The sequence below is a fragment of the Terrapene carolina genome, unplaced genomic scaffold, assembly GCF_002925995.2.
Source record: "Terrapene carolina triunguis isolate 2854851 unplaced genomic scaffold, T_m_triunguis-2.0 Scaffold17, whole genome shotgun sequence".
NCBI classification, from domain to species: Eukaryota; Metazoa; Chordata; order Testudines; family Emydidae; genus Terrapene; species Terrapene triunguis.
Window position 1 is genome coordinate 14575317 of NW_020664368.1, and position 14545 is coordinate 14589861.

General features: G+C 42.2%; 1 protein-coding gene across 6 annotated transcripts in view; it reads right to left on the reverse strand.

Annotated features, from left to right (window-relative positions):
• The window catches only part of LOC113406374 (protocadherin-9), an 883162-nt gene that overhangs the window by 530983 nt on the left and 337634 nt on the right, over positions 1 to 14545 (reverse strand). The window contains exon 4 of one of the 6 annotated variants that reach the window (XM_026650940.1): positions 9276 to 9299. The exons of the other annotated variants lie outside the window; for them this stretch is intronic. Within the exon in view, the coding sequence (XP_026506725.1) occupies positions 9276 to 9299 (24 nt within the window). The remainder of the gene's footprint in view (positions 1 to 9275; positions 9300 to 14545) is intronic. 6 annotated transcript variants of the gene reach the window in all.

Consider the following 14545-nt stretch of genomic DNA (forward strand, 5'->3'; position numbering starts at 1 on the left):
CTAAGTATTTCTGGAATTCAATATTAAACAAAACAAAACAAGTGGATACGTTTCCTGTACTATGGAGGCAAATTTAACTCAGAGGCAGTGTGTGTCCCTAGTAATGATGTAAACTAGTGAGGAATGGTTACAACTTCTTTCTTGGGACAAACCAAATCTGTTTTGATAAGGCCCTAAAGTCTATGATTTAATTTGTATTAAGGATAACAGATGGTAACTTTCCATGGAAGTTTGTTGCTATTTTATGAGGAAAGTCATTAATAAGCAGATTTGGCAGCGGGATGAATGGTATGATGGCTGAAGTGCTAGCCTGGGACTCTGGATACTTGGGTTCAATTCCCTGTTCTACCTCCTTGACCTTTTGCAAGTCACACAGCCTCTCTGTACCTCAGTTCCTCATCTGTGAAATGGTGAGAATAATGTACATCCCCCCTGTGAGGCAGGGAAGCACTAAAGATTGTTAGGCACTCAGATAGCAAGGAGGCCATACAGGTACCCAAGATACATAGATTAAATGCAACCATTTTATGATCTTTAATATGGACGGAACATTGACGTCATACCTCATGGGCAAGATGGGGAGTATGGAACAGAAACAGTTCTGAAAATATTTTCATAGGACGTGTTCAGATGGGATATGAACTACCCTCAGGGCAAATGCCTGGGCTGTGCAGAATCTTCCAGACTGAAAGGTGCTGAATCTTGAGGCTTTTAATTTTAAGTTTTATTTATTTATTGTTAATTAAACACAGCTTGTCATAATTATGATTCTCATTTCATGGCTCATTCTAATCTTAAATGCTCTGACTTGATATCTTTTTTTAACCTCAATCTAATCCTATAATCCCATTTGCTTGTCATTTTCCATAGTCAAACCCACTCTGAGAGCCCTCATTATAGCAAATGAGGGAATGAGTGGGCAGCAAAGTTACATAGTGCCAATTTGGCCTTACATGAATGAAAAGCACAGCTAAATCTAAGGGGGGAAGGAATTTAACACTTTCAAAAGCAGAAGCATATTCAGCAAGGTGCTGCAGAAATTAATTGTTCAACAGGACAGGGTTACTGACCTCATTAAAAACCCCAGTTGCAAGCAGCTACCTGAATTTTTCCTGATGCATGTCTGCTGCCCTCTGATAGCACATCCCTTGTTGGTAAATTTAACACAGGACTTTTGGAACTGCAGCAGAATTCTTTCAACAATCATTTTCCAGGGCCTTGTAGCGATTGTCATTCCCTCCTCCCCATACAGGCGTACACTCCTCCAGATTATTTTAACTACTCCACAAGGTAATGCTTTATATATTTATTTTATTCTGACTTGCAATACTGCCATTTCAGCACCACATTCAAATACTTGATTATGCCCACTAGGAGTGTAAATCTGGGCATCCTACCACTGAGTTTGACCGGCTTCAATATTGGTAGAGGGATGATGGTATTTTATTGCCTATACCACTCCTTTCATTTGCCCTTTGGTTAACTAGTAGTGCTATGGATCTTAATGAACCAAAACATCTTTTCATGCATTGACAAGTCTAGTCTGACATTAGAAAAGGACAACCTCCCAATTTGGAAATGGGTACTGAGCCTTTAGCTTCTACTGGTTTGAGTGAAGCCATGTTGATGAAGACCAAATGTTATTACTTTCTGATGTTTGTGCAGCAGCCTATATTTCTCTAAGAAAGTCACTCAGATCTGTAATGACCCTGTGGGGTACCAAGAAAACATCTGCAACTGGCCAGAGGATTATGCCATATTGTAAGAAGGGCAGGCCTGTCTGGAGCACCCTCATGCCTCAGGCTGTGGCATGAAACGTGCACCTGCCTCAGTTTCTCTCCTTCAGACCCCCCCTCTCCCCCAAGATTATTCAAAACATCTTTCCTAGTATAAATATAGCCCTTGTGGGGTTTATTTATTACAGCAGTTCTATGCACATAAATCATAACAAGAGTCCCACAACCATAGTCCAGAATTCCCCCATTATAGTTCAAACAAGACATGTAACATACTGATCCCGCATCCCCTGCCACACTCCCGCTCAGTCCTCTGCTGTCTTAGACCAGGACAGCCACCCGAGGCCTTCCAACTGAAGGCAATTCTGTTCTGCTCAGTAGGAACCATGTATAGCCTTTCTACTGGGAGCACCCCTCACTCTCACTGGCCTTCTCACAGTTCTTGTGGGTCCAGTGGAGATGTCAGTGAGAAAGCTCCTCCTCTGCTCCCCAGTCTTCAGCCCTCTCTGGCCCTTGGCTCCATCTTAGAGCCTGCAGGCAACTCCCTCTGCTGCTCCTCCTGCCCTTTCCAGCCCTCTGGCGCTGGCTTTAGGAAGTCAGCCAGCAAACCCCTCTTGCTGCTCTTCTTGTCTTCAGTCCTTCCCACAGGGAACACCTTCTGCTCCCCTCTGGGACCTTCCCCAATCCCTTAGTCTCTGGCAGCTCTCACCTGGCCTTCCTGACTGAACCAGTTTGCTGTGACTCACTGGGACTCCCTCTCACCAGGTCTCTCCCTGAACCTGTATAGTCCCAAGTGCTTCCCTGTCCTCTTAACTAGCCAAGTAGGAGCACCTGCTCTGGCACAGAAAATCTGGACTTGCTTCTTTTACTGGGGCCAGGCACCCTGTGACCCCAGTCTGGCCATAGTGACCCATGACTGTGTGGTATCAGGATGGTTGACTAACTCACATAAAGAATGAAGCCACATACCCTGAAACTCTCAGGTACAAAAAGTAGTAGACTATCACCCCAATACTTTGCTCTTTGCGCTGTCTCCCCACTGACTACCGAGATCTGTGCAAGCTTTCTGTTCTAATATTCTCACCTCTCCATGGAATTGGCTCTAGCTAGTGGAGAAATTGCTCCTTCCTCTGTGACCACTATGCTCGCTGAAACAATGGAATGCTTGCCCAGGAGTGAGAGGATTAAAGGCAAGAAACATAATTTTTACAGGAGCTTGGCCTTGAATATTCAACATAAGAATGGCCATACTAGGTCAGACCAATGGTCCATCTAGCCTCGTATCCTGTCTTCCGACAGTGGCCAATGCCAGGTGTTTCAGAGGGAATGAACAGAACAGGTAATCATCAAGTGATCCATCCCCTGTTGTCCATTCTCAACTTATGGCAAACAGAGGCGAGGGCCACTTCAGAGCATGGTTTTGCATCCCTGCCCATCCGGGCTAACAGCCATTGATGGACCTATCTTCTTTTTGGAACCCTGTTATAGTCTTGGTTTCATAACATTCTCTGGCAAAGAGTTGCGTGGACTGTGCGTTGTGTGAAGAAATACTTCCTTTTGTTTCTTTTAAACCTGCTGCCTATTAACTTCACTCCTACAAGAGGTAAGAATAACCAGAGGTCTCACTGCTTTCTGAATAAGCTAAAGAACTCATCTGATTTGACTTGGCTTTCCCATGCTCAGTTTCTCTTTCTTTCACACACCAAAAGCAATCATTCAATCAAAAATATATGTCCATCAAGCTTTCTACTATAGGCTGGAAAGGAAGAAAGCATGAGATATATGATTAGTGTTATCTATAATTACATATTTGGAAAGTGTTCAGATAATATAGTGATGCGGGCAAATATACTAGATGAGGGCTGGCAGGTGTATGGATGGGATAGGAGTTGGTGGTCTCTGTACAGTGGCAGCAGTCTACATTGTAATAGGCAGTATCAAATGATGCACCAAAACAGAATAGGTATGGGGACTGAAGCTCCTCTTCCTGCAGAGTTTTCTCCTGTTCAGACCCACCTTGGAGGGTGGCAGAGCATGCACTGTTGCTACCAATGCAACAACTGTTCTGTGAAGAGCTAGAGAGCAGTTTTACATCACTTTTCACAAGAACTAAAGTTTTTATTTTAAAATAAAAACCTCTGTGCACAATATCTCTAGCAAGACTGTAGATTACTGCTATTAATGTATTTAATCTTTGATTATCAAGCTTCCTGTCATTTAGTTGCTATTCTGTAGATTTTTAGAATAAACCAAGTAAATCCAGGCTAGGAGATTCACCTTGCAGATTACCTTCCCTCTGCTTGTATTTGATGAGATAAGTTGCCTCCAGATTCATTATCAGTAACTGCTACAACCTCCAACCATAATCAAGCACAGATAACCATAAAGTACTATAGCACTGACCAACTAAACACTGCACTAAGGTCTATTAAAGAAGTCTTGATTACTGAGAAACTGAACTCCTCCAACCAGAGCCAAAGCCGCACAAGGTAGTTACAGAACTTATCAAGTCTTGTTTAAACCAAACATATATCTACCCGCACTCTTCATTTTTATTTTTTATCCGTCAACTAGCAGAACATATTTTTTTTGGTTTATCACAAGGTATCTGTCTGTTCCATCCTCCAAGTCATTTGTCACACTCCTCAAGGTCACAGGGGAGTCTCAGTAGGAAAGTATTTGTGTTGATTGATTGATGCTGTGATGCCTATGTCTACTGGTGCTGCTAAATTAGCTCCCCTCAATAAAGTGATTGAACTTAAAAAAAAAACCAAATACACCCTCTTGTGAATCCAGTTAACAAGATTCATAAAGAGGTCTCTGCACCCGAGATCCAAGTGCATTGCCTCGCTAATCTCTGGTCAGCTGCTGAGTCCCAGCAATGAAAAATTTGCCCTAAAATTGTTGTTGAGATAACATCATTAAACATCAATGATTAAAAATGAAGCTTGGGGAGACTAACCAAGGAGGCAGCAACCATTAATTTAATTTCAGGAAAGAAAGCTCAAAAAACAAAGCTCCCCTAAACACTTTCATTTCAATGCTTCTTAATATTTATTTAAAATACTCATTAGAAGAGATAGAATCTGAGACACTAAAAATGCATTGCTATATGGACTCTTTAGCTACACAGGAAAATTATGTATATTCGAACTGTATCACTGAGAATATCAGATACATTAGATTAAAAACTGTGCTTCTTTGAATAACCACTTCCTGTTCATCTCTTACAAACTCAATAAACAGATAGAAATGCCAACAAACAGATGGTATCTACAACAGCCAGAGGCACTATTTTAATTTCACAGAGAGGAGAGACCTGATAGTTCATGATTGTAGCAGGCACCAGTGGGTTATGGATTATCATAAAAATCTCCAATATAAGATCTTTGCTTAAAACAAGACAGACCACTCTGGAAAAGCAAAGCAGGTGCCCCAGTTGTATATGCTGAGTACTCATGAGTATGTGTCAAAGCTTCTCCCCAAGGAGTTTATCTCACAGCTCTAGTGACACTAACACTTAAGAAACCTTACTGTTTTACTCCTGGAAAAAAAACCCTCCAATTTCCCCCCTTCCCAAGTGAATTCGGCACCTTCAAATGTGTGAGAGTGTGTCTGCACATGAGTGAGTGTGAAAACCTCTGCATAGGTTCCAAATTCACACACACCGCCACTGCCTGCACTATGAACAATTAACAAACAAATAGCAGTAAAACAAAGTCTGATCTAAATCTTCTCTCTAGGATTTTTCACTGCCTCTGCCCAACCTCTAGGTCTCTATGTTCAGACCCACCCAGGTTGAAGCCTGCTTCTTCCCTTGTAGGATATGTCTACACAGAAGCTGGGAGTGTGCTTCAAGCACAGGTAGGCAGATACATGCTAGCTCTACTTGAGGTAGCATGCTAAAAATAGTACCATGGCCATGGTGGCCCAAGCAATGGATCAAGTTAGCCATCCAAGTACAATCCTGCCCCAGCCCCTATATAGCCTGCAGGCTTCAAAATGCTGGCAAGGCTAGTAGAACAGGAAAGCATCACTACCTGCGTGACAGTCTACACTATTATGGTCACCACTTTTACAAAACTGTGTTAAGTCTTGTGCAAAGTATGCTTTGTAAGGTATATTTGGAAAAGGCATAATCTGTAGACCATTACTGTCCTGTTGAAATGTATGTATCATCATTGTATATGACATTCTGAGATTTTGCTATATGTTGGTTACTGAAACATGGTGCGAGTCTGGGAAATGCCCACAGACTAGCTCTTCAGTGGCAACAAAGAAGTGACTAATATCCAGCCAGGTGTTAAGTGACCATCACCAGCCAATCAGCAGCAGGGGAGTTGTAAGCCAGGGGTTCTCAAACTGGAGGTCAGGATCCCTCAGAGGGTCATGAGGTTATTACATGGGGGTTCATGAGTTGTCAGCCTCCACCCCAAACCCCGCTTTACATCCAGCATTTATAATGGTGTTAAATATATAAAAAAGTGTTTTTAATTTATAAGGGGGGTCGCACTCAGAGGCTAGTTATGTGAAAGGGGTCACCAGTACAAAAGTTTGAGAACCACTGTAAGCAGATTTACAATTAACATGAAAGACAGTTGCTCGAGCACATACACCATGGGGCTGCTTAACCCCCATTACACAGCAAGGATCTTTCCAGCATCTGGAGGAGAGTATAAAATAAGGGAAAGTGACATCATCACTCCACGTCTCCTGCTTTACTTACACTGAAGGAAGACAAAGACACATTTAAACTGGGGAGGGTGGTCATAACTGAAAAGTGTTTCCAGTTAGCACAGACCATTGTAGGTTTTGGGGTAAGAGAAACTGTATTACTTCAAACTTGTCTTAGCTTGATAAAATTTAGGAATTAGACTGCAATTTTATCTTTTATTTCCTTTTGTAACCAGTTTTGAATTTCTATGCCCATACTACTTATGATCACTTAAAATCTTTCGGTAATTAATAAACTTGTTTTAATGTTTTATCTAAGCCAGTGTGTTTTTGATTGAAGTTTGGGGAATGTACACAGGTTACAAAGGCTGGTGCAAATTCGTACCCTTTGACGGTATGACAAACTAATTAATGAGCTTACTCTGATCAAGGGGGTCTTGAGCAGTGTAAGATGTACATTCCTGAGGTGCAAGGCTGGGGGTAAGAAAATTTGCGGGTGTCTCCCTGTATACAGTTCATGAGTGGCTGTGAGAGCCTTCATGTAACTTTGCTGGGTGTGCTGCTGCATACTGATGGCTGAGTGAACAGAGCCTATAGGGGTTTGCTGTTCACTAGCATAGCAGTGTAGGAGACAGCCTGGGCAGAAGAGTTAAAGGGGGCACAATGGTTCCACAGTCCAGATGGAACTCTGGGGAATGTCACAATCTGTCTTCAGGTCCAACCATTTTTTTGCTCTGGCCCAGGAGGCAATTTGTGCACATATCTCCCCGCCACCAAAGAAGGGGCCTCATGATCCCCTAGAGGAGAATAGCCCATAGGGGAGCAGGGGAGCCATGGGTTTGGACTCAGGAATGAAATAGCAAAGAGAAGCTATTGCTACTTCTCTCAGCAGAGCGTCCCCACAGAGCAATGAGAAGGTACACACACTATAGAAAACTCTTGTCTCAGTCCTGTTCTTATTGAAATCATTATGAAATCTGCCACTGCAGTGGGTATGAATCAGGCCCTAAGGAGCAAATCGAGGTTACTCTATGTACAAGGAGGGTAGAAGAAGGGCTTGTGGGGTGTGTGTGAAAGAGGTTAAACAACTCCCTAGAGCTGATCAAAAACCTCTACATTTCAGAAGAACATTCCACATTTGGAAAATGTTGACCATCTCTACCTTTCTCAAGTTCACAATAGGCTTCTGCTCTCACTGAGCAAAATGGTATGTGTGGTGGGGATAGGACAAGGAGGACCTACTAGTGTCACTAGGGGCGGGTCCAGGCACCAGCCCAGCAAGCGCGTGCCTGGGGCGGCAAGCTGCAGGGAGTGGCCTGCCGGTCGCCGTGAGGGCAGCAGGCAGGCGGCTTTTGGCGGCGTGCCTGCGGGAGGTCCGCCAGTCCCGCAGCTTCGGCGGCAATTCACCGGTGGGGATGCCGATGGCGCGGTACCGGTGGACCTCCCGCAGGTATGCCGCCGAATCCACATGACCAGCGAACCGCCCGCAGGCGTGCCACCAAAAGCCGCCTGACTGCCGTGCTTGGGGCGGCAAAAAACAGAGCCGCCCCTGAGTGTCACCCATCTTCCCACTTTACAGAAAGGCCTGGGTGGAGGATTTCTTCCCTGTCTCTCCCTACCCAATTTCCACTCTCCCCTTCCCCGCCCCAGTCCATCCAAACCAAAGTCCAGTTTAACTTTCATGCCTCCTTATGGTTCTGGTTTTACCAACCACTGCCAAGAACTAAACAGTTCATACCAAGCGTATCCATCAAATAACTTTCTTGCACAACTGTGCAGTAAATCTTTAACACTTTGTTCTTGTTAATGCAAAGACTGCACAAAGATTTGATTTTATGCATGCATGAACAGTCCAGAAAGATGTTCTTTTAGCAATTCAAGACTATGTGAATAGCATATAAGGATATTGTTTTCCCATGGATCAATAATAAAAAAAAAAAACCTTTAGAAACAAAACTAGTATATGAATGTATCTTAATGTTGCTATATCTGCTTATAAAATGATGTTCTTTATATTGGAACATCAACTTTTAGTGGCATGACAAACCATCACACTTCGTTTACTGAACAAATGTTACTATAAATGCAGTACAAGCAAACCTTTAAAACATTTTTAGTTCTCCATCTGGAAGATATAGAAATATGCTCACTCTCCAAATCTAGGGAGAGACAGTGAACACTTAAATCACTGCGATTATTAGGTGGTACTAACGCAAATAGTCTTATTTAAATAATTGAGGTAGGTTATTACTTTATATAGACTGGATATCAAATGCTAACTATTCAAAGGAGCACTGACCATGAATAGTTTCTGAAAACTATTCAAACAATTATAAAACATCAACATATTTTTAAAAACCAGGTTCAATTCTCTGACAATTCATGTTCAGAAAGAAGGGCTAATCTAAAGGACAAAGTGTTTACAACAAATGGGTTCAACTAGTTGTGGTACTGAGCAAAATAGCTTTCCCCTAAAAATGAATTTCAGAGACATCATTAGACTTGTATGAAACCTGAAAGATAAACCTGAGGTTATGTGGCCACATCTAATATTTATGAGGAATACCTAACAGTTTCCAGTAGGATAATAGGAATTATCCCACAAGTCATGAGTGAAAATAAACAGAATGTCACCAGAAGGCATTACATGTCTCTCCACATATAGTACAGGATATATAATAGACGAACAAATAAAAAATGATAGAAAGAGTCCTACTATAAAGCAGAGGAAGAATACCCATTATTCTTATTGGGAAAGAGTCCCCTGGGCATAACTTCATCTTTCCTATCTGACGTCTTTTTATAAGTAAACAAAGACATTTTTATATATATATAATTTTTGGCAAGTGAAGGTTGTTTTTCCACTACAAAATAGGATGAAGAAGCTGGCTAGGTAGTAAAATCTAACAAGAGCTTAAAATCAGGGAGGTGTGTAAAGGTGTGTCATAAAGCAATCCCAACTGGCGCACCCTCCTGCAGCAGACCATGGCATGAGCGGTGTGCCCGGCTCAGTCCCTCAGGTAACCCAACCACTCTCCACCAGGCTCTCTTGCTTACCCCTCCTAGGAGCCAGTTTATTACCAAACATAGTGCAAATAGTCTGTAAACAAAGCCCCAAAACACAGTCCATATAACCCCCAACACATGCAGTTCTTAAACCTCTGCTCTTTCCAGCAGGCACCTGCAGCAACCTCTCTGCTGGGAGCCCTTCCATACCATACTCAAGTGTCTTCCACTACACCTAGACTCCTTGTCAGTCCTCTTCTTCTGCCCCAAGACAGCCATCCCAGCACTTCCAAGTAGAGTGGTACCCCACTCTTCCTAGCAGGAATCCCCACAGCCCTCTGCTTGGAGCTCATCTTTACCAAGGGAGATTCCCTCACTCCTCCTCACCCTCTCAAACTATTCCCTGGATCCAACTCTCCGGTATGGAGACATCAGCACACAAGCCGCTCTACTGCTCCCGTGCCTTCAGCCCTCTCCAGCCCTCAGTTAAGGCTCTCCAGCTTAGAGCCAGCAGGCAACCCCCTCTGCTGCTCCTCCTACCCTCACCTCTTTAATTCTGGCTCTCTGAATTGGGGAGGCCACCTGGAAAACCCCTCTTACTGCTCTCCTTGCCTTCAGTCTTCCCCCAGGAAACACCTTCTGGCTCCAGTAGCTCTCACATGCCTTTTTCCCCCAACTGTCTCTAGCAGCCCAGATCTCACTCTCTTACTGGATCTCCCTGATCCTTTATAGCTCCAAGCACTGCCCTGCCTTCTTAACTGGTGAAATGGGAGCACCTGCTCTGGCACAGGGGAGCTGGATCTTCTTCATTTAACAAGGGCCAGCCACACTCTGACAGTGTGTGTGTGATTTCTTTGCAATAACGGTAGAAACATCTGCTTTGGGACACTTTTGGCAACTGACTGCACTGTACTATCAGCTATGTTAACTATGTGTCAATGGAGAAGAGAGAAGTTGGATGCAGTGAAACCCACATTCAATCAGTAATAAAGAGTTATTCATAAAAGGTTTGGTTCACAGTAACATTCCAACTTTTGGTACTATCCAAATCAGTCCACCCACTGAGACTTTCCAGAAATGTCTGATACTCCCTGCCCCTGTCTAGGATAGAAACTTTGTCAATATTTCTGCTTCTAGGAAGCACTGAGGAATAAACCAGTGTTATTTTGTTCCCCTCAAGCTTCAACACTTTAGTTTGTGTTCTGGGCTAGGTTTTTCTCTCCTCCCTTACCCTACTGGTTCATTCATCCCTAATGACACCAACTGTTAGGAAAAAAAATACGGAAACAGATAAATTGACCAAGTATTAATGAACTTTCCCCCCCATGAGTACTGTTCTTCCCTGTCTCAGCCTACCATTGTATTGTGAGGTTTGTATATCCAAAAGGCAAATGTACTCCAGCCCTCCATCCAGAGGGGATAATCTTTCCCACCCTAAGAAAAGGTCTAAACAAAAATCAAATGGGACTAACAAAAACACATTATTCAAAATGTCACCATCTCAATCTCTTGATTTTTTGCTCCTAGCTTTATTTCTGCATTGTTCATTTAAACTGTAAGCAATTTGGGCCAGGGATCTGTCTTCAAACCTGTCGGTAAAGCACTTAGCACACAGTTCACACTGTACAAGTGAAAAACAACTCAATAAATAATTATAACAACAAAAACAAACAGTGTCCTCTAACCACGCTGGTTTACTGCATCAGAAAGGAAGCTCTCTCTGACAAGCAGATGGGTGCTCTCTCCCCATCTAATTCCCCACCCAATCTCCCAACATTTCTTAAGCAAGTACCTTCCTTTCTTTCTCTCTTTTTTTTTTTTAAACTCCTCCTCCCAGCCTGTCTCCAAAGCCATCAGATCTAAGGCACCTCAATAAATTATTCATAGCCATGCTTCTCTACATCTTGCTCAAATGTGGGACTTCCTGGCATGCTTCCCCATTAATATCCATGGACATGCACACAACCTACAGAAAATCATGAACATTTGTACGTTAAATCCATAAGCAAATCCCTAGGCCTGCATTAATCATGGGAGTATACAGCGCCAGTTGTCTTACAAAGTATTCGTGGGGCAGCATGTTTTCTTTCCCTTATTCTCACTTTCACTCTCACTCTTGTTTTATGTCTAATCTACATTTTGATTCTATACATTTCGATTCCCACCTTTTCTATTCTCTACTCTGCATATTTATTATAGCTCAGGATGGCTTCAGTGCAAAGACACGGGAGCTGTCACTTGTTCAAAATCCTCCTCCGCCTCAGCCTCACCCCCCTACATACTCCATTCTCTTCACAAACAGCTGCATCACAGCTGTCAGTGTGAATGGCAAAGATGTCCTTTACTGATAAGACTATGCCTGTGGCACAGAGTTCCTTCGAACAGCTAATTAGCGGGAGGTAGGCCACAGCAAGGTTTGGTGCTGTCCATCAAATTTGCTACCAATGTCGACACCATCAAGTGTCCTGTCATGTCTGGCTCCTCATTTGAGGAAATTGGCACACCCTCTTTTTGTGGCTAAGGAAAGATGGTAGAACACAGGTTTAAAAAATATAGAGCAAAGTGGATGCTCATTCTCTACCACAGTGTTCAGTGAATAAGGGAATTTCAAACCTCCTACAGATACATTCGTTATCTGAATGCTTTACAGCTTCTGGTTAGCCATGAAATCCCTATACTGGTATCTCAGAGCTAAGAGGAAATTTACACACACACACACACACACATATATATATATATATATATATAAAGATATTAATATCAGAGGTAAGAATATTACAGTTGGTGAGACTTCATATGTTTCAGTGATTTGTAATTACTGTAGGCTGTTCACTAAATTTCTTTTCCCGCCAAAACCATATCTCTAATAAGTAAATCATCCTTGCCTGAGTGTCGAATCTCTGGTGCTCTTTTCTAAAACAAAGTTTCCTCTATGTACCCTGAGCAGTGTTAGGAACTCACAATTGTAATTAGATAAAGCCAAATTCTAGCTAGAATGGTGAACGTTAGACTGCAGAAGCTTTTTCATAAAGCAAGAGGGGAAATTAAAAAAAAAAAGACAGATTAATAATTAGATCACTGAAGACGACCATGTCTAATTTCAGCAAGTTTTACTCAACTGAACTCCAACTGTCACTGAGCTCAATTGCAGTATTTTAGCTACAGCCCTGGGCTTGGAGGTGGTGTGGGTATCTCACAGAGGCACAATCCCACAGGATTTAATTTAGTGAAGTGTTCCTCAACCTTTTTGATACCAGGGACCAGCTTGCTACCTTCCTAAACTGTGAGAGGGAGATCTATGAGACCAGCACCGATCCACGGACTGGTCATTGAGAAACACTGATCCATTGCATTTCAAGCCAGATTGACTACACGGAACATTTTCCAGCCTAGGCTTTTTTTTTTTTTTTAAACTATGATAGATTTTTCTTATTTTCTTAAAATATATACAAGAAAGTGAGACAGATCTCCAGTTTAACATTAGTAGCCACAGGGCCCGGCTTCTGTGATGACAAGGCTTCTAATGAAATTCCATCTCTATTAGTAATTGTATTACTCCCTTTTCATTTTATACTTCCACGGTTACCTCAAGAAACAGAAAACTCCTTTAAGATAACTTGCCACTATTTTCACATGAATGATTTGTCAATCATAGTTTTAAGTTAGCTCCTTAAATGCCAATATGAAATATTATATAAAGAAATATATTTTTTAGCAAAGCCAAAATTGCTGGGTTAAGCATGATGAGATAAGTCAATAGTGATCAGAGAAAGGCATATTTTATATGCCTATAGTACTCCAGTAGATATATGTAACAACTAAAATCTTTTAATTCCACAGAGATTCTAGGCAATCATTGCCAAAATCAACTCTGGCTAGCAAAGAATGTGTATGTATTACCCTGGTGAATACAATTTAAAAAAAGAAATTGTATCTAAGTTGTGCTTTTTTATTTATTCTGTGCTGCAATGTTTTTGGTACAATATATAATGACTTTCACCTTACTGATCCACTCTGCTGGCTATGTTAGTATTGCTGTATCCACTTTGTGTGTGTCCACACGTGAGTGTGTAGTTCAAATGTAAAAAAGAAAAAAAAATAGCTACTTGAATAGAAGCAATTAAATTTGATGCTCTTTTTACTGAGAGATATTGGAATGTTGTTATCATTCAGTTTCACAAAGGTGCAGGCAAGAACTTAGTTTTCTCAAATTCTCAATGCCAGCAAAGTCTGTGTTATAAATCCAGGTGAAACACAGAATATTTTCTCATTCCATCAAAATGTTATTCCCAATTTTGACTTAAACCTTCTTAGTACTATGTCTTCAGATATCTTAATCAGCCATCTGCTCCCATGAATTTCACACTTGGTCTATCTGCCAAATTTCCTAGGGTAAAATCTAAAATTCACACTTATTAAAACCCTTTCCACTAATCCCCCAAACTCTGAGAGTTTAGATTTCAATCTGACATTGATTTGGGGATTTCATTCCTACAAGGAAAGAAGTCTTATCACAGAAATTCATACACTGCACACAGATCACTTTGTAAAACTACTTCAGGTCATGCGTCAAAGACAGTGACAGGGTACAGCTATTCATACTGAGATCCAGCCTCGTGTGACGTCTAATATCAGTGAGGCATCGTAGCAGAGATTCCAGAATTTGGCAACAGTTGGTTGCTGTATTTGATTCAGTGTCTGATGGGTCTGGGACATTTACATGATGTGGGGATGGGAGGGCAACATGATTATGTATTGCATCTTTTATTTCAAGGTGTATAACAGAAGTCTCTGGATTTAAAACCCTTTTCTAATACAAAACTATACATTTAATTAGATGTGTTGCTAGGTTCTTCTTTCACTACTTACTACATCTACACTGACAAAATTGAAAGCATGTCAACTGTTACTTCTAGGGTTACCATATGTGGAGTGTCCCAAAAGAGGACACTCCACGGGGCCCCGGCTCCGCCCCCCGCCCCGCCCACACCCCCGCCCAAACTCCGCCCCCTCCCCCAAAGTCCTCGCCCCAACTCCGCCCCCTCCCCTGCTTCCCGCGAAAATTTGATTCGCGGGAAGCAGGCAGCAGGTAAGGGGGGGGGGAGGGAGGTGAGGCGGCGCGGCGCGGG